This window comes from Chiloscyllium punctatum, chromosome 28 (genome assembly GCF_047496795.1).
Source record: "Chiloscyllium punctatum isolate Juve2018m chromosome 28, sChiPun1.3, whole genome shotgun sequence".
NCBI lineage: Eukaryota > Metazoa > Chordata > Chondrichthyes > Orectolobiformes > Hemiscylliidae > Chiloscyllium > Chiloscyllium punctatum.
The window spans coordinates 10,453,868-10,476,687 of NC_092766.1; the positions used below are offsets into that span (position 1 = coordinate 10,453,868).

General features: G+C 47.5%; 2 protein-coding genes across 6 annotated transcripts in view; one reads left to right on the top strand and one right to left on the bottom strand.

Annotated features, from left to right (window-relative positions):
* LOC140453991 (uncharacterized) overlaps nucleotides 1-11,519 on the bottom strand; it is a 65,177-nt gene extending 53,658 nt beyond the window's left edge. For all 4 annotated transcript variants that reach the window (XR_011952533.1, XR_011952534.1, XM_072548902.1 and 1 more), the window contains exons 1-2: nucleotides 11,376-11,519; nucleotides 3,335-4,097 (exon numbers count right to left, since the gene is read on the bottom strand). Coding sequence is in view for 2 of the 4 variants with exons in the window: in XM_072548902.1 (XP_072405003.1) it covers nucleotides 3,335-4,073 (739 nt within the window). In the remaining 2 variants the exon portion in view is untranslated. The remainder of the gene's footprint in view (nucleotides 1-3,334; nucleotides 4,098-11,375) is intronic.
* A 188-nt stretch (nucleotides 11,520-11,707) lies between these two features.
* The window catches only part of iqgap3 (IQ motif containing GTPase activating protein 3), a 107,070-nt gene continuing 95,957 nt past the window's right edge, over nucleotides 11,708-22,820 (top strand). Inside the window, exons 1-4 of one of the 2 annotated variants that reach the window (XM_072548906.1) lie at nucleotides 11,710-11,904; nucleotides 15,573-16,371; nucleotides 19,034-19,133; nucleotides 20,986-21,142. In XM_072548906.1, the coding sequence (XP_072405007.1) occupies nucleotides 16,332-16,371; nucleotides 19,034-19,133; nucleotides 20,986-21,142 (297 nt within the window). In that variant the 5' untranslated portion in view covers nucleotides 11,710-11,904; nucleotides 15,573-16,331. Of the gene's footprint in view, nucleotides 11,905-15,572; nucleotides 16,372-19,033; nucleotides 19,134-20,985; nucleotides 21,143-22,820 lie in introns of both variants that reach the window. The other variant, XM_072548905.1, reaches the window with a different exon arrangement.

Sequence of the window (22,820 nt, forward strand, 5' to 3'; positions counted from 1 at the left end):
GTGCCCAGGGATGTGCAGGTTAGGGTGGATTGGCCATGCTAAATTGTCCCATAGTGCCCAGGGCTGTGCAGGTTAGGGTGGATTGGCCATGCTAAATTGTCCCATAATGCCCAGGGCTGTGCAGGTTAGGGTGGATTGGCCACGCTAAATTGCCCCATAGCGCCCAGGGATATGGAGGTTAGGTGCATTAGTCAGGGGTAAATGTAGAGTAATAGGGTAAGGGAATGGGTCTGGGTGGGTTACTTTTCGGAGGGTCGGTGTGGTCTAATTGGGCCAAATGGCCTGTTTCCACACTGCAGGGATTCAATGAAAAACCAAGATCGGTAGGGTGGTTCATAGCGAAGAAAATGGTTGTAGATTACAGGAAAATACAAATGGGTTGGTCAGATCGACAGACGAGTGGCAGATGCTATTTAACCCTGAGAAGTGCAAGGTGATGCACTTTGGAAGAACAATATGGGAGAATAGCAGGACAGTGGGTAGCTTAGAGTAACAGAGGGATCTTGGGGTGATTATTCACAGATGCCTGAAGTCAGCAGAGCAGAGCAATAAGAGGACATATGGGACACTTGCTTTCACCAGTCATGGGGTAGAGTGTAAGTGCAAGGAGGTAATGTCGGAGTTGTACAGAGCGTGGGTCAGGCTGGAGTACTGTCTGCATTCTGGTCACCTCACATCAGGAAGGATGTGATAGCACTGGAGGGGGTACAGGCGAGGTTCGCCAAGATGTTCGAGGAGAAAGTGAGGACTGCAGATGCTGGAGATCAGAGCTGAAAATGTGTTGCTGGAAAAGCGCAGCAGGTCAGGCAGCATCCGAGGAGCAGGAGAATCGACGTTCCGGGCATCAGCCCTTCTTCAGGAATGAGGAAAGTGTGTCCAGCAGGCTAAGATAAAAGGTGGGGAGGAGGGACTTGGGGGAGGGGTGTTGGAAATGCGATAGGTGGAAGGAGGTCAGGTGAGGGTGATAGGCCGGAGTGGAGGTGGGGGCGGAGAGGACAGGAAGAAGATTGCAGGTTAGGAAGGTGGTGCTGAGTTCGAGGGATTTGACTGAGACAAGGTGGGGGGAGGGGAAATGAGGAAACTGGAGAAATCTGAGTTCATCCCTTGTGGTTGGAGGGTTCCCAGGCGGAAGATGAGGTGCTCTTCCTCCAACCGTCGTGTTGCTATGGTCTGGCGATGGCGATGGTCTGACCTGCATGTCCTTGGTGGAGTGGGAGGGGGAGTTGAAGTGTTGAGCCACGGGGTGGTTGGGTTGGTTGGTCCGGGTGTCCCAGAGGTGTTCTCTGAAACGTTCCGCAAGTAGGCGGCCTGTCTCCCCAATATAGAGGAGGCCACATCGGGTGCAGCGGATGCAATAAATGATGTGTGTGGAGGTGCAGGTGAATTTGTGGCGGATATGGAAGGATCCCTTGGGGCCTTGGAGGGAAGTAAGGGGGGGAGGTGTGGGCGCAAGTTTTGCATTTCTTGCGGTTGCAGGGGAAGGTGCCAGGAGTGGAGGTTGGGTTGGTGGGGGGTGTGGACCTGACGAGGGAGTCGCGGAGGGACTGGTCTTTTCAGAGCACTGTGGGACAATTTATCATGGCCAATCCACCCTAACCTGCACATCTTTGGACTGCGAAGAAACTGGGAGCATCTGGAGGAAACTCACACGGACAGGGGGAGAATGTGCAAACTTCATGCAAACATGCCTGCGGGTGGAATCGAACCTGGGTCCCCAGTGCTGCGAGGCAGCGGCACTAACCACTGAGCCACCATTGCTGCTCGACCTCCTGAGGCCTACTGGTTGTCGTGTGTGTGTGTGTGTGTGTGTGTGTGTGTGTGTGTGTGTGTGTGTGTGTGTGTGTGTGTGTGTGTGTGGTTGTGTGCGTGGTTGTGTGCGTGTGTGTGTGGTTGTGTGCGTGTGTGTGTGGTTGTGTGTGTGTGTGTGTGTGGTTGTGTGTGTGTGTGATAGAGTGGGCTCAGTCCCTGTGTGTATGTGTGTGTGTGTGTGTGTGTGTGTGGTTGTGTGTGTGTGTGTGTGGTTGTGTGTGTGTGTGTTAGAGTGGGCTCAGTCCCTGTGTGTGTGTGTGTGTGTGTGTGTGTGTGTGTGTGTGTGTGTGTGGTTGTGTGTGTGTGTGTGTGTGGTTGTGTGTGTGTGTGTGTGGTTGTGTGTGTGTGGTCGTGTGTGTGTGTGTGATAGAGTGGGCTCAGTCCCTGTGTGTGTGTGTGTGTGTGTGATAGAGTGGGCTCAGTCCCTGTGTGTGGTTGTGTGTGTGTGTGTGTGTGTGTGTGTGTGTGTGTGTGTGTGTGTGTGTGTGTGTGTGTGTGTGTGGTGTGTGTGTGGTTGTGTGTGTGTGGTTGTGTGTGTGTGGTTGTGTGTGTGTGGTTGTGTGTGTGTGGTTGTGTGTGTGTGTGTGTGGTTGTGTGTGTGTGGTTGTGTGTGTGTGGTTGTGTGTGTGTGGTTGTGTGTGTGTGTGTGTGTGTGGTTGTGTGTGTGTGGTTGTGTGTGTGTGGTTGTGTGTGTGTGGTTGTGGTTGTGTGTGTGTGGTTGTGTGTGTGTGTGATAGAGTGGGCTCAGTCCCTGTGTGTGTGTGTGTGTGTGTGTGTGTGTGGGTGTGTGTGTGTGTGTGTGTGGTTGTGTGTGTGTGGTTGTGTGTGTGTGTGATAGAGTGGGCTCAGTCCCTGTGTGTGTGTGTGTGTGTGTGTGTGGGTGTGTGTGTGTGTGTGTGTGTGTGATAGAGTGGGCTCAGTCCCTGTGTGTGTGTGTGTGTGTGTGTGTGTGTGTGTGTGGGTGTGTGTGTGTGTGTGTGTGTGTGTGTGGTTGTGTGTGTGTGGTTGTGTGTGTGTGGTTGTGGTTGTGTGTGTGTGGTTGTGTGTGTGTGTGTGATAGAGTGGGCTCAGTCCCTGTGTGTGTGTGTGTGTGTGTGTGTGTGGTTGTGTGTGGTTGTGTGTGTGTGGTTGTGTGTGTGTGTGTGTGTGGTTGTGTGTGTGTGGTTGTGTGTGTGTGTGTGTGTGTGTGTGTGTGTGTGTGTGTGTGTGTGGTTGTGTGTGTGTGGTTGTGTGTGTGTGGTTGTGTGTGTGTGGTTGTGTTTGTGTGTGTGTGGTTGTGTGTGTGTGTGATAGAGTGGGCTCAGTCCCTGTGTGTGTGTGTGTGTGTGTGTGTGGTTGTGTGTTTGTGTGTGTGTGTGTGTGGTTGTGTGTGTGTGTGTGTGTGGTTGTGTGTGTGTGTGTGGTTGTGTGTGTGTGTGTGTGTGTGTGTGTGTGTGTGGTTGTGTGTGTGTGTGTGTGTGGTTGTGTGTTTGTGTGTGTGTGTGTGTGGACTTTAAAACAGTGACGCCCTGGAAAGCACACTCACCGAGGAGGGCCTTGTTCTGGATGTTGGTGCAGATGGTCCGGCACTCGTTCAGCACCTCCGTGATCTCCCCAGCAGTGAAATGCCGGCACTGCAACATGTGGCAGGCGGCCTCGTTGAGGGCCACGGCGGCCAGGTCCGGGCTCCCGGCCTGCTGGTAGGCCAGGCCCGCCCTGCGGAAGCAGCGGCCGGCTTGGCCCAGCTCCCCGGCCCGGGCCCGGCAACCAGCCAGCTTCATGTGGGTGTCCGCCTCGCCCTGGGCCTGCCGGCTCTGGTAGTGGGCCAGGGCCTGCTGGTAGTGCTCAATGGCCGCCGGCGAGTCTCCCAGCCCCTCGTGGGCCAGGCCTAGATTGAAGTGCAGGTCGCCCTGCCTCTCCCCGCCCTTGTCCGGCTGCGAGCGGTGCAGGAAGTCCACGCCCTTGGCGAGGCGACCAGAGGCCACGTAGGCCGCACCCAGGTTGAAAGCACAGGCCCTCTGCACCTGCTGCTCTGTTATGTCCAGCGAAGCCAAGAAGGCCTTCTTGAAGGCGGTCAGGGCCTCCCCGCAACGCTCCTGAGCCAGGGCCTGGCTCCCGGCCCTGGTCAGGCTCTCGATTTGGGCCTGGATTTCTGACGCGTCCCGCCGCCTCTCTGTAGCCTCCCCACCGTTCTGATGCTTCTTCCTCCTCGGGCCCTTCCCGTTTTCCCGCTGGCCTTGGACGGCAGCTGACGGCTCATCTGACATCGCCACGTCGGAAGACATTGGTCCAATGCCCTGGGACTGCGCCTGTTGCGAGTGAACAAAGCATTAGCTCTACGAGGGCAATAAGATCAGTATGAACAGGAACAGGAGCAGGCCTTGAGCTCGAGCTATCATTCAATGTGATCATGTCTGACCCGACATTCCTTAGTCTACTTTCCTTGTAACCCTTTGGCCTTAAATCAGCTTTAAACATGCACAAGGACTCTGCCCCCACAGCTCTCTGTTGCAAGGAACTCCAAAGAATCTCAACCCTCTGAGACAAGAAATCTCTCCTCATCTCGGTCTGAAGTTTGTGCCCCTTAATTCCGAGACTATGCCCTCTGGTCCTAGACACTCCTCCCAGCATTTAACTTGCCCAGTTCCTTGAGTATCCAATATGTCTCAGTGAGATCACCTCCTTCTTCTGAACGAGTAGAGTCCCAACGTCTTTAGCCGTTAATCATAAGCTTTCTGACCCACAGACCGCAACCAGTGTAGAGAGGTAACTGCACTTCTTCCAAGATAGAACTCAACACTACAGCTCCCCCCCCAACCCAGGATACATCCTGAGCCCCCCTCCCTACACACCCACATCTGTGTTACCAAATTCCGAATGAACGCCATCTACAAGTTCGCTGATGCCACCATTGTAGTAGGATGAATATTTAACGATGACGAGAAGGGAGAGAGAGGGTGACGTGGGTGCAATGAGAACAACCTCTCTCTCTCTCAATATCAGCAGATCTAAAGAACTGATCGTTGAGTTTCCTCAGAAAGGAGGAGAACACACCCTGTCTATATCAACGGAGCTGAGTTTGAGAGGGTGGACGGCGTCAAGTCCCTCGGAGTGAGCATAACCGACAGCCTGTTCCGGACTTCCCACGTAGATGCGACAGTCAAGAAGGCACAACAACGCCTTTTCTTCCTCGGCAGGTTTGGCGTGTCCGTAAGGATCCTCACCAACTTCTACAGATGCACCATTGAAAGCATACTGTCCAGGTGCATAACGGCCAGGTATGGCAACTGCTGTGCCCAGGATCGTAAGAAACTACCTAGAGTGGTGTGCACAGCTCAGGCCCCCGTGGGAGCTAACATTCCATCCACGGGCTCCATTTACACGGCTCGCTACTGCAGAAAGGCTGTCAACGTCACTCAAGAGTCATCGCATCCTGGTAATGATCTCGTACAACCACAGAAGCTTGAAAACTCGCACCAGCAGGTTCAGGGACAGCTTCTTCTTGGCTGTTATAAGACTGTTGAGTGGACTCTCTAGCCTAAAGTAATGCTCATTTTGCAAACGTTGATCTCTCTTGTCTGCCCTGTGCAAGGTTATCGGTATGTCTCAGTCTAAATTTTTTTTTCTGTACATCCTTGCTTACTATGATCTGCCTATACTGCTCATAAACAAAACTTTTCACTGTACTTTGCTACAAGTGACAATAAATTAATCAACCAATCAATCAATACCTTCATACCAGGGATTCTCCTAGTGAATCAATCTTAACCTGCATTCCAGCTTCCACAAGGTTCCTGTGCATTTCACAGCTAATGAAGTGCTTTTCTTTTGTAGAGGAGTGGTCATAGAGATGTACAGCACGGAAACAGACCCTTCAGTCCAACCCGTCCGTGCCGACCAGATATCCCAACCTAATCTAGTCCCATTTGCCAGCACTTGGCTCAAATCCCTGAAAGCCCTTCCTATTCACATCCCCATCCAGATGCCTTTTAAATTTTGTCATTGTACCAGCCTCCACCACTTCCTCTGGCAGCTCATTCCATACACGTACCACCCTCTGGGTGAAAAAGTTGCCCCTCAGGTCCCTTTCCCCTCTCCCCCTAAACCTATGCCCCTCTAGTTCTGGACTCCCCCACCCCAGGGAAAAGACCTTGTCAATTTACCCTATCCATGCCCCTCATGATTTTATAAACCTCTATAAGGTCCCCCCCCTCAGCCTCCGACGCTCCAGGGAAAACAGCCCCAGCCTGTTCAGCCTCTCCCTGTCACTAATGTTAATGCAGAAGAAATAAGTGGGAAGGCAAGTGGTGAGAAAGACACAAAGAATCTACAGAAAGATACAGACAGAATAAGTCAATGTGTAAAAACTTGGCAGATGGAATATAATGAAAAATGTGTGAGTGTGCACTTTGGTGGGAAGTTTAGAGGAGCTGAATATTATTTAAATAGATTAGATTACTTACAGTGTGGAAACAGGCCCTTCGGCCCAACAAGTCCACACCGCCCCGCCGAAGCGCAACCCACCCATACCCCTACATCTACATCTACCCCTTACCTAACACTACGGGCAATTTAGCATGGCCAATCCACCTGACCTGCACATCTTTGGACTGTGGGAGGAAACCGGAGCACCCGGAGGAAACCCACGCAGACACAGGGAGAACGTGCAAACTCCACACAGTCAGTCGCCTGAGGCGGGAATTGAACCCGGGTCTCTGGCGCTGTGAGGCAGCAGTGCTAACCACTGTGCCACCATGCCGCCCCTACATATTCTACTTCTACTTCTACATTCTAATATTCTACTTCTACACTTTTCCAAAATCTGCCTCCCAATCTGCTCTTCAGTGTCTCAGTTGCTACTGGGGGGCTTTATAGAATACTCCCAATAAAGTGACTGCTCCCTTCCTGTTTCTGACTTCCACCCATAATGACTCAGTAGACAAACCCTTCTCGATGACCTCCCTTCCTGCAGCTGTTATACTATCCCTGATTAGCAATGCCACTCCTCCACCTCTTTTACCTCCCTCCCTCTTCTAGACCCTGGAACATCCAACAACTGCCCCTGTGATATCCCAATCAGAAAACTCCAGAATGGAGGGATTTAGGAGTCCTCATGCAGGGATCACAAAAAAATCAGCGTGTCAGTTCAGGAGGTATTAGGGAAGGCAAGTCTGGAAAAGCAGTCTGGAAGAATGCCCAACTTGGTCAATGACCACCTCTGCTTTGCCAGAGTAAGGGTCACCATCTTCACTGTGATATTTCACATTATCTCTCTCTCTATAACCCACCTCCCACTCTCACTAGTGCCCGCCACATCTTCCCTCCACTCACTGCTGCCCACCCCAAGCCCTCTGACAGCATCAAACCCACATGCACACTGCATTGTCAACTCACTCGCTCGAGACACCTCCCTACCTATATAACTGTGCCACCCACTTCCACCTTCCACTCTCTCATTCTGCTTTTGGAGACTACCCTTGGCCTACTGTGCTGGAATACCCCTGACTGAAAGCTTGACTTGACTGATTCTTCCTGATAAGCACATGAAGGTTCCTCCCTCTATGTTCAAATGTCACAGAGCAGTTCATAGACTAGCAATGTCACCTCCTGACACTCAAAGCCTGTCCACCTTCGACAAGGCACAAGTCTTAGGGAGACTTGTGATATACTACGGAGACTGGGATATGACAGGGGCAGGAATGGTTGTTGGATGTTCCAGGGTTTAGAAGAGGGAGGGAGGTAAAAGAGGTGGAGGAGTGGCATTGCTAATCAGGGATAGTATAACAGCTGCAGGAAGGGAGGTCATCGAGAAGGGTTTGTCTACTGAGTCATTATGGGTGGAAGTCAGAAACAGGAAGGGAGCAGTCACTTTATTGGGAGTATTCTATAGACCCCGTCCCCACCTCCAATAGCAACCGAGACACGGAAGAGCAGATTGAGAGGCAGATTTTGGAAAAGTGTTAAAGTAACAGGGTTGTTGTCTTGGGTGACTTCAACTTCCCTAATAATGATTGAAACCTCCTTAGTGCAAATAGTTTGGATGGAGCAAACTTTGTCAGGTGTGTCCAGGAAAGATTCCCGACGCAGTATGTAGATAGGCTGACTGGAGGGGAGGCCATATTGGATTTGGTGCTTGGCAACGAATGGGGTCAGGTGTCAGATCTCTCGGTGGGACAGCATTTCGGTGATAGTGATCACAACTCCCTGACCTTTACTATAGTCATAGAGAGGGATAGGAGCAGACGGTATGGGAAAGTATTTAATCGGGGGAGGGGGGATTACAATGCTACTAGGCAGGAATTGTGGAGCATAAATTGGGAACACATATTCTCAGAGAGATGCACGACAGAAATGTGGAGGTTGTTTAGGGAGCACTTGCTGAGAGTGCCAAATAGGTTTGTCCCACTGAGGCAAGGAAGGGATGGTAGGGTGAAGGAACTTTGGGTGACAAGGGATGTGGAACATCTAGTCAAGAGAAAGAAGGAAGCTTACTTAAAATTGAGGAAGGAAGGGTCAGTTAGGGCTCGAGAGGGTTACAGGGTAGCCAAGAAGGAACTTAGAAGGGGGCTCGAAAAAGCCTTGGTAGGTAGGATTAAGGGAAACCCCCAAGGCATTCTACACTTATGTGAGGAACAAGAGGATGGCTAGATTGAGGATAGGGCCAATCAGGGATAATGGAGGGAACTTGTGCCTGGAGTCAGAGGAAGTAGGGGAAGTCCTTAATGAATACTTTGCTTCAGTGTTCACTAGTGTGAGGGACCTTGTCGTTTGTGAGGACAGCATGAAACAGGCTAATAAGCTCGAACAGATTGATGTTAAGAAAGAGGATGTGCTGGAAATTTTGAAAAACGTGAGGATAGACAAGTCCCCTCGGCAGGATGGGATATACCCAAGCTTAGAGGAGAAAGTGAGGACTGCAAATGCTGGAGATCAGAGCTGAAAATGTGTTGCTGAAGAAGGGCTTACGCCCGAAACGTCGATTCTCCTGTTCCTTGGATGCTGCCTGACCTGCTGTGCTTTTCCAGCAACACATTTTCAGCTCTATACCCAAGCTTACTAAGGGAAGCAAGGGAAGAGATTGCTACGCCTTTGGTGATGAGCTTTGTGCCCTCATTGTCCAGTGGAGTAATGTCAGATGGTTGACAAATATTATTCCCTTGCTCAAGAAAGGGAATAGGGATAACTCTAGGAATTACAGACCAGTCAGTCATGCGTTGGTTGTGGGCAAATTATTGGAGAGGATTCTGAGAGACAGGATTTATAATTATTTGGAAAAGCATCGCTTGATAAGAGATAGTCATGATGGCTTTGTGAGGGGCAGGTCATGCGTCATAAGTCTTATTGAATTCTTTAGGGATGTGACAAAACACATTGATGAAGGTAGAGCAGTGGATGTGGTGTACATGGATTTTAGCAAGGCGTTTGATGAGGTTCCCCATGGTAGGTTCATTCAGAAAGTAAGGAGGCATGGGATACAGGGAAATTTGGCTGTCTGGGTACAGAATTGGCGGGCCCATAAAAGACAGAGGGTGTTAGTAGATGGAAAGTATTCAGCCTGGAGCTTAGTGACCAGTGATGTTCCACAGGGATCTGTTCTGGGACCTCTGCTTCTTGTGATTTTTATAAATGACTTGGATGAGGAAGTGGAAGGGTGGGTTAGTAAGTTTGCCGATGACACGAAGGTTGGTAGAGTTGTGAATCGTGAGGGGGGGCTGTTGTCGGATGCAACAGGACATTAACAGAATGCAGAGAGGGTTGAGAAATGGCAGATGGAGTTCAACCTGGAAAAGTGTGAAGTGATTCATTTTGGAAGGTCGAACTTCAGTGCAGATTACAGGGTTAAAGGCAGGATTCTTGGTAGTGTGGAGGAACAGAGGGATCTTGGGGTCCATGTCCATAGATCCCTCAATCTTGCCACCCAAGTTGATAGGGTTAAGAAGGTGTATGGTATGTTGGCTTTCATTAGGTAGGGGGATAGAGTTTAAGGGCCGCGAGGTTATGCTGCAGCTCTGTAGAAAGTGAGGACTGCAGATGCTGGAGATCAGAGGCGAGAGTGTGTTGTTGGCTGACCTGCTGTGCTTTCCCAGCAACACATTCTCGACTGCAGCTCCGCAGAGCCCTAGTTAGACCACACTTGTTCAGTTCTGGTCGCCTCATTATAGGAAGCACATGGAAGCTTTAGAGAGGGTGCAGAGGAGATTTACTAGGATGCTGCCTGGCCTGGAAGGCATGTCTTATGAAGAAAGGTCGAGGGAGCTGAGGTTTCTCTCATTGGAGTGAAGAAGGATGAGAGGCGACTTGATAGAGGTGTACATGATGATGAGAGGTATAGGTAGAGTGGATAGCCAGAGACATTTTCCCAGGATGGAAATGGCTATCACAAGGGGGCATAATTTTAAGGTGATTGGAGGAAGGTTTAGGGGAGATGTTAGAGATAGGTTCTTTACACAGAGAGTAGTGAGTGTGTGGAATGCACTGCCAGCAGTGGTAGTAGAGTCAGATACATTAGGGACTTTTAAGCGACACTCTGATGGATGATAGTAAAACGAAGGGTATGTGGGTTAGTTCGATCTTAATGTAGGATAAAAACATTGAAGGCCGAAGGGCCTGTACCGTTCTATGTTCTAAGTCAGGAGTATGATGGGGGCGGCACGGTGGCTCAGTGGTTAGCACTGCTGCCTCACAGCACCAGGGTCCCAGGTTCGATTCCAGCCTTGGGCTACTGTCTGTGTGGAGTTTGCACTTTCTACCCCTGTGTCTGTGTAGGTTTCCTCCGGGTGCTCCGGTTTCCTCCCACAATCCAAAGATGTGCAGGTTAGGTGAATTGACCACGCTAAATTGCCCCATAGTGCTAGGTGCATTAGTTAGAGGGAAATGGGTCTGGGTGGGTTACTCTTTGGAGGGTTGGTGTGGACTGGTTGGGCTGAAGGGCCTGTTTCCACACTGTAGGGAATCTAATCTATGAGGAAATACTCCCCACTTGCCCGGATGGGGGCAGATCCAACAATTCTCAAGATGCTCAACACCATCCAGGACAAAGTAGACCCTGCTTGATTGGTGGCACATCCACAAACATCCTTCCATCACTGATGCTCAGGAGCAGCGGTGTGCACTATCCTAAAATTGCGCTGCAGGAATTCACCAAAGATCCTCAGGCAACAGCTTCCCAATCCATGACCACTTCCACCTGGAAGGACAAGGGCAGCAGATGCGTGGGAACGCCACCCCCTGCAATTTCTCCTCCGAGTCCCACACACAGCACCCTGTGTGTGGGAACATATCGATTGTTCCTTCAGCGTCGCCGGGTCAAATTCCCCCTCTAAGGGCACTGCGGACAGAACAGGGGCTGCAAGTGGTTCAAGAAGGTTGGCTCACCACCATCTTCTCAAGGGGGGCATATAGGGACAGGCACAATAAATGCTGGGCCCAACCAGCAATGCCCATGCTCCAAGAGTGAATGAAACACAAAATGGCAAAGGCAAGGGGAGGGGGAAAGCAAGAAATGAATGAAACACAAAATGGCAAAGGCAAGGGGAGGGGGAAAGCAAGAAATAATAACCATTTAAGATTCCTTCTTCCTGCCTTACCTCAAGATAAGAATTCTGCAGTTTGTTTTAAATGCCCCGTCTCCCGGGGTAGAAGGCAATCCATGGAGAGGCCACTCTTTTGCAGGAGCTGATCGCCCCAGTCTCTGGCTGCAAGGTATCCAGTTGCCAACATGTCCCTGGATCTTGTGTTGCTCCGTCGTCACGGCAACCGGAGAACCCGCCCACCTGGCGAGACGCCCCGCGCCCCCGGACGGGCAGGTCAGGCCCGGCCGGTGGTGGTGCGCAGCGCCCTTTGGGAACTGTAGTCCCGTTTCCCCTTCTTGAATGGGGGGGGGTGGGGGGAGGACTACAACTCCCGGCGGGCGCCGCGCCGCCCGGCCTGCCGATGGCCGTTGGAATTCTGGCGGGATTTTCGGAAGCGAGAGTCGTCGTCGTCGTCGGCGGTTGCTCCTTGAGGGGAAATATAAATTAAAGTTTCGCGAGGCGGAAAACGCAAAGCAATTGAGCGAAATTGCCGGGAGGGCGATGGGGAGCGAAGTGGATTCGGGCGGAAGGCGCCAGGGGGGATGTAAGTGTGAAAAAAAAATACAGATGTCTCTTTCAACCTCTGCAATACTTGCTCTGATGTTGGACAAAGTTTTAAAAACAAAAATCACCCAGCACCAGGTTATAGTCCAACAGGTTATCACCCAGCACCAGGTTATAGTCCAACAGGTTTATTTGGAAGCTCTAGCTTACAGCTGGTGCACTATAGCTGCACCTTCATCAGGTAAGCTTAATGGTCCAGGGTCATAAGACACAGGATTTGTAGCAAAACATGCGGTTAAGATGATCTATTGAATAAACCTAAGTCTTTCACCTTTTGGAATTGGGCTGAAGGTTTCGTAGGTAAGTCTTAAGTCGCCTTCTCGAGATGGCTTCTGGCTTTTATTTTAAAAGAAGAGTGACATCTCAGCTCAGACAATGTATTAAAAGGTGGACGCTGTGTTTGGGGGGGGAGAAGAAAAGTCAGTGTAAAAAAAAACAACAACAATAATAATGTGACCAGGCGGTGGCTTCGTTCTGCAGAGAATTTGTGCTAACTCTGTCCCCAACCGCCCCGTAATTCAATCTCCAAAAAAATAATTATAAACACTCCAAAGCCAGAAGTTGTTATTTCTGTTTTGTCCCGGACGTTCAGGACTAAGGACGTCTCTTTGTGTCTTGCCACTTCTCCAGGAAGGTGCTTGACAAAACTTTAAAAGTTGGTGACTCCGGTTTTGTTTTCCTTTCCTTCCCCCAAGTTGCAAGTTAATTTTTTTTTTCTTTTTTTTTCTTTTGCTTTGTGTTTTGTCATCGTGTGGTAGGAAACTCCAATTTTGGAGCGGAGGCAAGGTTGATTTTGTTGAGGAAGCCATTTGGGCTGAGGTTTGCTGTTGAAGGCTCAACCGAGGAAGAACTTTAATTCCCCCCCCCCCCCCCGCCTTGGCCCTACTGCAGGGACTTGAGAACGCTCCTAGTGCAGCGCTGGGGGAGAGCCGCACGGTTGGAGGTGCCATCTTTCAAATGGGATGTCAGACTGAGGTGGTGGTGCCACTCTATGAAGCCACTTCTAAGGGAGAGAGAGAGATGCCCTGTGCTTTGTGGAAGGAGGATGGAGAGGTTAACGTTATCCCCTGTTTAAAAATGGGCAAGTTCGCAGAGTTTTACAGCATGGAAAGAGGACCTTCAGCCCATTGTGACCCTTCCTGTCGAGCACCCAACTGATCACATCCTCCAGCACTTGACCCGTAGTCTTGTAGACTGTGGCACTTTACTTGATCGTGAAGGTGTTACTTAAGTGTAGTGATGGTTACTGCCTCTTGCACACTTTCAGATGGTGATTTGCTGAAGCCGTCACATTCTCGGTGGGGGGGTAAAAAACATTATTCCCTCAGTTCCCCTCCTGCCTCTGTCAAACCTATGCACAGTTATTGTTCTCCCTTCTAAGTACATAGAGTCATGGAAACAGACTTTTGGTCCAACCACTCCATGCTGACCATAATCCCAAATTGAACTAGTCCTAGCTGCCTGCGTCTAGTCCATATCCTTCCTTATTCAAGTACTTACCTAGAGTCATAGAGTGCGGAAATGATTCTTTCTATCTACCCTATCTGTACTCCTCATAACTTTGTACACGGGGACCCTGATTTACAAAGGTCTGAATTCAGGATGCTAGTACTTATGAATGTGATCCCGTACAGAAGTGTAATTTGAAAGATGTGACATATGAACATGTCCCCCTACACTTCAATCAGGTCTCCCATACACATCCTTCTCTGTTCTCAGAAGCACAACCCCAGCTTTTTAGTTTTCCTTTGTAGTTGAATCACTCCAGACTGGGCAACAACCTGATATGTTTTCTTTGTACGCTCTCCAGTGCATGTGAGCGCAGATATATTTTTTAAAGTTATGGATTGAAATCACTGACAGAGGCTTGAAAATAAAATCTAATCGTGTGTGCTTTTAAATCTTGGACCCCATAATCTGTTGAAATTTTGTTATAATTTTATATTAAACAATCAAAATACATTTATTGACTTTTTTTGCATCTACCTCCTATAAAGATGATATTTCTGTATTTCATTAAAAAAACATCTATAGCCTTTTTCATAAACTTTTGCAGTGTTTAATTAGCAGCCCTGCACTCCTCCCAGTGTGTCAATATTGACTTTTGGCAAATGCTTTTATATTTGATTATTTTAAGGATTCAGATTCTGCTTTCAGTTAAACTCAGTGGAATTCAATTCCCTGCTGCTATTTTTGGTAATGCCTCAAACAGGCAGTTTCATTGTGCACTTCTGGGCAAAGAGTGATTCCTTGAAATAGCTAACTTTTTCTTGCTAATTAGTGATCTTTGTCAAATGACATTTATATGTATAGTCTTCATGCAGTGTGTCTGAACAGAGAATAAACCTTCTCTCACCTTTTATGTTGGGTTTCTAACCTCACTTCTCCAATGGAACTAATTTGCACCTCAATTGTGACTTGTGTAGCATCTCAAAAAAGTGATGATTTTTGAGGTTAGAAATCTTGTTCCCGTCTGTGAGAATGATAAAAGCTTGAGACCTTTTACATGAGACAGTTGCAAATAAATCCATTGGGGTTTCAGAAGAAGCCCAGAGTGTGGAGAGAATGTGGAATTTTTTCCCACAGGAAGCTGTCAAAGTAAATAGAGTCATGGAGCATGGAAACAGACCTTTCAGTCCAACTGGTTCACAGCTCACATTCCACCCCCCCCACCCCCCCCCCCCCCTCCCGCCCACCACCAAACCTTTCCAATTCATGACCTTGTCTGAATGTCTTTTGAATGTTGTAACTGTACCTACATCCACCACTATCTCTGGCAATTTATTCCACACACGAACCACTCTGCATAGGGAAAAAAAAAAGTTGCCCCTCATGTCCTTTTTAAACCTTTCTTCTTAAAAATATGCCCCCTTGTTTTGAAATCCCCCACCCGAGGGAAAAGACACCTGCAATTCAGCTTATTTCTGCCCCTCATGATTTTATGAACCTCCATAAAGGGCACACCTCAACCTCCTACACTCCAGTGAGAAAAGTCCCAACCTTTCCTGTCTATTTTTGACTCTCAAACCCTCCATTCCCGGCAACATCCTGGTAAATCTTTTCTGAACCCTCTCCCGTCTCCAATTTTGTAATATCCTTCCTATAACAGGGCGACCAGAACTGGACAAGGTACTCCAGAAGAGGCTTCACCAGCGTCTTGTACCACCTCATCATGACGTCCCAACTCCTATGCTCAAAGGTCTGAGCAATGAAGGCAAATGTGCTAAATACCTTCTTAACCACACTATCTACCTGTGACACAAATTTCAAAGAATCACGTACCTGAGCCCCTAGGTCTCTGTTCCACAATACTACCTAGGGCCCGAACATTAATTGTATAAGTCCTGTTCTTGATTATATTAACAAAATGCAATACCTTGTCATCTGCAAATTCACTTACCATACCTCCTTTATTCTCATCCAAATCATTTATGTAAATGACAAACACCACTGATCACAGGTCTCCCCTCTGCAAAAAAAACCCTCAACCACCCACCTACCGTAAAGCCAATTTTGTATCCAATTGGCAATCTCTCCCTGAATCCCAAATGACCTAACTTTACGAGTTAATCTACCATGCAGAACGTTGTCAAGGCCTTTACTAAAATCCAAGTACATGGATAACCTCATGATGCTACACTTCTCTAGCTTCCACCCGAAACACATTAAACAGCCATCTCCTATGGACAACCCTAGCATACGCAGAATCTATTCAGATGAGGAGGAATGGGACGGGCGCTTGGAAGAATTTAAGGCTGTCCTCATAAGAACGGGATACAATGCTCAACTCATCGATTGCCAGTTCTGATGGGCTATGACTTCCTCAGGAGACAGACATGAGCTGCAACCGACAGGGTATCCTTTATTGTCCAGTACTTCCCAGGAGCTGAAAAATTACGTCATGTCCTTCGCAGTCTGCAACACATTATCAATGAGGATGAGCACCTTGCCAAGACCTTCCCCACGCCTCCACTTATCACCTTCAAACAACCATCAAACCTGAAACAGATCATTGTTTGCAGCAAACTGCCTGGCCTTCAAGACAGCACCATACAACTCTGTCACAGCAGATGCTGCAAGATGTATCAGCGTTGACACGGATACAACCATTACATGTGGGGACACTACCGACTATGTACGTAGCAGGTACTTGTGTGACTTGGCCATTGTTGTCTATCTCATACACTGCAGGCAAGGATGCCTTGAGGCATGGTACATTGGCGAAACCGAGCAGAGGCCACTGAAACGGACGAATGGACACTGCACAACAATCACCAGCCAGAAGTGTTCCCTCATTGTCAGGGAACACTTCAGCGGTCTGGGACGTTCTCCAAGGCGGACTTCGGGACAGGCAACAATGTAAAGTGACCAAGCAGAGGCTGATGGCCAAGTACAGTACCCGTGGGGATGGCCTCAACCAAGACCTTGGGTTCATGTCACACGACAGGTGACCCCATTGCACCACACATGTGCACACAGACACGTGTGTACACAGACTTATACCCCTTTACACTCACACACACTCCTAGCCCCCCACACACTCACCCACATGCGCACACATCCACTCAAGTTTGTGAGTGAATTTGTACTTGCAGAATTATATTTTACTTTTCTCAGAAACTGCATGAATTGATGTAAGAGTCTGTAAATCCTTTTTTTGAAATAGAATCAGTCTGAATTTTGGGCACAGACAGACAGACTTTTACCTCGCACCTTCAATGCATTATCTGAGCTGACATGGCACCTATTATTAAAGTTCACTTGAGAACGTAACTTTTTTAAAAAAAAGTTCTGGGATTTGCATTTGAAAGAACTGAAACCAATGTGGTAATTCTAAAAGATGAGACACTTGACAAACAATCCAGGTCTTTTGCAATATATCATTTCAGTTACATCACCCTGTAAATGTTTACTATAAATTCTGTTGTACAATCCTGTACTCCATAACCACCTGATGAAGGCACAGTGCTCTGAAAGCAAGTGCTTCCAAATAAACCTGTTCGACTATAACTGGGCATTGTGATTTTTAACTTTGTACAACCCAGTCCAACACCGGCACCTCTAAATCATCAGTCTTTTTAGTTACTTAATGAAAAAACTCAGTCAAGTTTCTCCTTGCAGCCTTTCTTAAACCATGTTATAGCATTAGCCACCCTCCAATCCTCCGGTACTTCACCCATGTTTATAGGTGATACAAATATTTCTGCTCGGGTCCCACAATTTGCTTTTTAACTTCCCACAGCATGCTGGAATAGACTTGATCAGGTCCTGGAGATTTATCAACTTTTATATTTTCTGACACCTCCAGCACTTCCTCTTTTGTAATATGAGCTGTTTTCAAAACACCAATATTTATTTCTGATTTCTCGAGCCTCCATTTCTTTCTCCACAGTGAAAACTGATGTGAAATGTTTATTTAACATCTCTCCTGACTCCTGAGGTTCAACACAAAGATGACCTAGTTGATCTTTAAGGAGTTGTACTCTCTCTCTCTCGTTGCTGTCTTGCACTTCATGTACTTGTAGAATCTTTTTGGATTATCTTTAACCTTTATCTGCCTTTGAGTGGGCTGCCTAAATAATTTCAGCAGTTCACTTTAGGTATCTAAACATCTGATTTTAAAAATCAGTTATTTTCTCACTTTCTCTGTTCCATCTTCCAGAGACCTCAGTGGATGATGCTTTCCACGATGCAGAAATGATCGGATGTTAACATCTCTTGTTTGACCTTTCACACTAGAACTTGTGCAAATGGCCGAGTTTCTTTCTCCCAAGAAATCCTTTGAAGGATGTTAGAACCTTAAAACAGACCCCAAATTTGTCCTGTTTACATTCTTTCAACAATTATTAAAGAAGAAATCTGACTCTTCAAAACAGGAGGGAGAGGAGGCAATTGCCCTTAGTCCTTATTGAGTTCCACGTTCAAGTGTAGCAAAGTGCAAAGGGAGTGGGGATGGTAGTGGTGCTGGTCAGTATTGAGGGAGGGTGGATTCACAGGCTCACTATGGAGGGAATCAGTGCTGGCCTCTGCATTGGCCCTGGAGGAGGGCCGTACTGTTGGAGGGACAGTACTGAAGGAATGCAGTATGATTGATTGATTGATTGGCACTGGGCGAATCCCTGTGCTGTCAGAGGTGTTACCTTTATCAGACGAGCCCTTAAACTGTGGCCTTTGCTGTCTCAGTTGAGTGTCAAAAAGAAGTCACATGGTGCATTTGGGTGGGGAAAAGGATGAATCATATTCAGTGTCTTGGGCCAATGGTCATGCCCAGTTCAGCATTCAAACAGATAATCTGGGTTATTGTCACATTGTTGTCTATGGGTATTTTCTGTGTGCAGGTTGACTCCCACATTACTACAACATGCTTCCAAAAAGTAAGAATGATGGAATGTGCTCATGGAAGGTGCTATATAAATGCAATTTTTTATTCTGTTTTCTTTGAGTGCGTGTCCTGAGATTTGAGTTTTTAATCACTTAGTCATAGAGATGTACAGCACAGGAACAGACCCTTCGGTCCAACCCGTCCATGCCGACCAGATATCCCAACCCAATCTAGTCCCACCTGCCAGCACCCAGTCCATATCCGTCCAAACCCTTCCTATTCATATAACTATCCAACTGCTTCTTTAATGTTGCAATTGTACCAGCCTCCTCCACAGCCTCTGGCAGCTCATTCCATAACGTACCACCCTCTGTGTGAAAAAGTTGCCCCTTAGGTCTCTTTTATATCTTTCCCCTCTCACCCTAAACCTATGCCCCTCTAGTTCTGGACTCCCCCACCCCAGGGGAAAAGACTTTGCCTATTTACCCTATCCATGCCCCTCATGATTTTATAAACCTCCGTAAGGTCACCCCTCAGCCTCCAACGCTCCAGGGAAAACAGCCCCAGCCTGTTCAGCCTCTCCCTGTAGCTCAAACCCTCCAACCCTGGCAACATCCTTGTAAATCTTTTGTGAACTCCTTTCAAGTTTCACAACATCTTTCCGATAGGAAGGAGACCAGAATTGCACGCAATATTCCCGCAGTGGCCTAACCAGTGTCCTGTACTTGGGTTGTTGTTGGTGCGTTTCTGTCAGAGTGAATTTTTGGATCTCTGCCTTTTTTGATAGATGCAGTGGAGACTGGACGCCTCACCGCAGAGGAGATGGACGAGCGTAGACGGCAGCACATTGCCTACGAATACCTCTGTCACTTGGAGGAAGCGAAACGGTAAGGTGTCTTCCTGCTGCGATTCAATCCTTGTCAACCCGAGTTGTAGGCCGTATGTTAGAACAAGGCATGCTAAAGAAATAGATAAGTAGGTCATAAGCTGATAAATATGACATTTTAAACAAAATGTTAAAAAAATCATTTGTGGGACTTGGGCGTCACTGGCTGGCCAACATTGATGACCTATGCCCATTTGCCCTTGAGAAGGTGATGGTGAGCTGCCTTCTTTAATTGCTGCTGTCCATTTGTTGTGGGGTGACCCACAATGCCAGCAGGGAGGGAATTCCAGGGTTTTGACCCAATGACTGTGAAGGAACGGTGGTATATTTCCAAGTCAGGGTGATGAGTGCAGGTGGTTTTCCCAAGTACCTGCTGCCCTTGTTCTTCTAGATGGAAGTGGTCGTGGGTTTGACAGGTGCTATCTAAGGATCCTTGGTGAATGTCTATGACTCTACTTCCCATTTTGCCTATTTCTGCAAGGTACACTTCTTTCTAAAGATGTTGTGATGATACAAGCCTGCACCCTGCTGGAGAATTTTCACTCCCAGTATACAGGGTCCACTTTGGGAAGGTGACAGAGCAGTAGTGTCCCTACCTCTGGGTCAGAAGTTTCAGTTCTTGTCTTCTCCAAAGGTGTTTCATTACATGCCAGAGAAGGTTAATTAAAGAACATCCACAGTGTCACTCTTGCTTTAGGGAAAAATGCTCCTGTCTCTGTGTTAGATTGTGGATTTAGATCCCACCTCAGGGCTTTAGCAAATAATCCACACTGACAGCCTGTGAAAGAAGGGTTACACCAGAAACGTTGACTGTTCCTCCCAATGCTGCCTAGCTTGCTATGTTCTTCCAGCCCCCTACCTGTCTATCACTAATTGTGTTTTCCATCCTTACTATTGGAGGTGCTATCTTTTGGGTGCGATGTGAAACCGAGATCCTATCTACTCCAATAGGTGGATGAAAAATGTCGCACAGTATTATTAAAGAGTGGGTAGCCTGCTCTGTGTCCCAGGGCAACACTGGAAACACTCATTTCTGTATGTAGAAACTTGATGTTTGCAAATTGGCTGCACTGTTTCCTACGTTACAACAGTGACGACATTTGAACAGACCTCCATTGGTTCTAATGTACCTTTTGGGATTTTCTGGTATTGAAAGGAACTTTAGAAATGAAGGTATTTTAATGTTTAAAAAAAAACTAATTGTGTGTTATATGCCAATCTATCTGCCTGCAGCCTCTGTTGGGTCCAGTATTTATGCACAAAATACCAGGTTCCCCCTTCAACTTGATGATTTTTCTCCCTGCCCACCAGCAAAAGCAGAATCAATTACCTGGAATCAATAGTTGTTTAAGTAAGGGCAGCTGGGTAGCGAGCTGTGATCTAATTGTACAGCTTGTGTGGCCTCATGGGGCTAAATGACCAGAATCTGACTTAACTGTGACTGGCCCCTAACCCTCTTTCTTTCATCCGAATTTGTAGATTGGCCTCTGGACTGGAGGATGGGCATGCATTGGAGCTGAGGCTCAACCTGTGTCTGCTTTCAGGATTAGGGGCCATTGGCGAGAACCAAACCTATTCCCAGTTCCTTACTCCTGCCTTGTTTGTGATGTGAGCACCCCAAATGCACATGATCTGTAGGAAAGCTCTGAGAAGCACTGCCATCGAAAGCTTTCTAAAATTGAACCATTTTCAGCACAAGCCTTGAGGGAAAAGGCTGGGCAATTCATGGATCTGTTAGATCAACTACCCTTACGTCACTCCCCTACCCCTCAATTTGCTGTGGAATAGTCAATAGTAGACTTGTCTCCTGTCTGCTAACCCTGTGTCTGTGTACTCTGCTGGTATGCTTTTAGATGGATGGAGGCCTGCCTAGATGAGAAACTCCCACCAACTACCGAACTAGAGGAAAGTCTGAGGAACGGAGTGATTTTGGCTAAACTAGGCCATCGCTTTGCACCAGAGATTGTCCCAAAGAGAAAAATCTACGACCCAGAGCAGCTGAAGTACAAGGTTTGGTGAATACTGTAATGCTCTCCAATTAGTGTAATGAACTCTACTGAGTACCAATGGCACTCAGCAACTTGGATATTGTTTTTATTGTGTACAGTATATTTTATTGCCCAACTAAACAATAAGCTAATGCATGTCTGCAGTACCATTTTCTTAGTGATCCCTGATGTCACAGTGACCATGTGGGTGCCTGATTTACCTGACACCTGAGTGCCTAATTAGATCACTCTTCAATACCTCTGTGGGCTCGCTCGCTCTTTATACCTTTTTCACTATGGTCCTGTGCCTTATAAAGTAATCCCATTTATTGCTTTGTAATTACCTCGCTGCCTTCCAGAATGACAGTGTTTCAGTTCCTTCTTCAGATGTCTCCTGGCTTGACCTGTTGCAGAAATCTGTAGGTTTGTGCTTAAATCAACAAAGCCACTTTGGCTCCTCCTTTGCCATCCCCTGCACTCTTATGAATCTCAAGAGGCCTGTAGATACACATATGTTTATTAGCTCTTAAAGAACAAGGGTCTGTGCCATGTTTCTCTCTTTCTCTATCCTTTCCACCATCCCCCACCCTGGTGCAAGCACTTCAACACAGGCCCAATTTATGTACAAATGAACATGAGTTAGGAGCAGGAGTAGGTCACTGACACCTTGAGCTAGCTCCGTCATTTAATGAGATCGTGGGTGATCTTGTTGTAACCTCCACTCCACATCCCATATTTAAAAATGAAGGAAATCCTTATTTAAGGCGATTTGAAATGAGTTTTGTTTTCATGTCTGAGGGTGGAGAAAGTTTGGAACTCTCTCTTCCTCAAAAGATGATCAAAATAGAACCGTTAGAAGTTAATTATCTGGGAAGTTGATGTAAGGCTAGCATTCATTATCTTGACATTGAGATCCACCGTTGGTATCTAATTCTGTTTAATAAGATTTCAAATACCTGGGGGTTAAATGTAACAATAGAATCATAGCATCTTTACAGCATGGAAACCTCATTCAGCTCGAGTTCACATCGATCCTCCGAGCATCACATCCAGATCCACCCTCCACCCTATCTCTGTAGCCCTGCATTTCTCATGGCTAACCCACCTAGCCTGCACTAGGGGCAATTTAGCATGGCCAATCCACCTAACCTGCACATCTTTGGACTGCAGGAGGAAATTGGAGCACACAGGGGAAATACATGCAGAGATGGGGAGGACGTGCAAATTCCACACACGTTTGCCTGAGTTGGGAATTGAACCTGGGTCCCTGGTGTTGTGAGGCAGCTGTGCTAACCACGCAGCCACTGTGCTGCTCCAAACGTTGTTAAAGCCATTGACTACAAGCGAAAATGCCCCAACATTCCCTAACTGCTGTGAACCCAATCTGATTTAAGCACATTGAAAAGCAGCTCATGTTTAGTCAAGGTGCCTGTACAAAAGGTGCCCCCAGATTTGAACAGAGGACTTCAGTCAAATGCTGTCTCACTGAGCTATGCCCCCTATAATAAGCTATATCAAGACAAATGGGCATTGTGAATTGGTAGCTTTTGTATTCAAATGTACAAATGGAGAGTCTGCCATGAGGTGGTTGAATATTATGGTGTGTGATTGGTTGAAAATTTTCACTTCTAACCAGAAAGTGTATTGCTTGTACTTTATCCAGTGAACAATATTAGTGTTTTCTCAACTTGTGTCTTCTT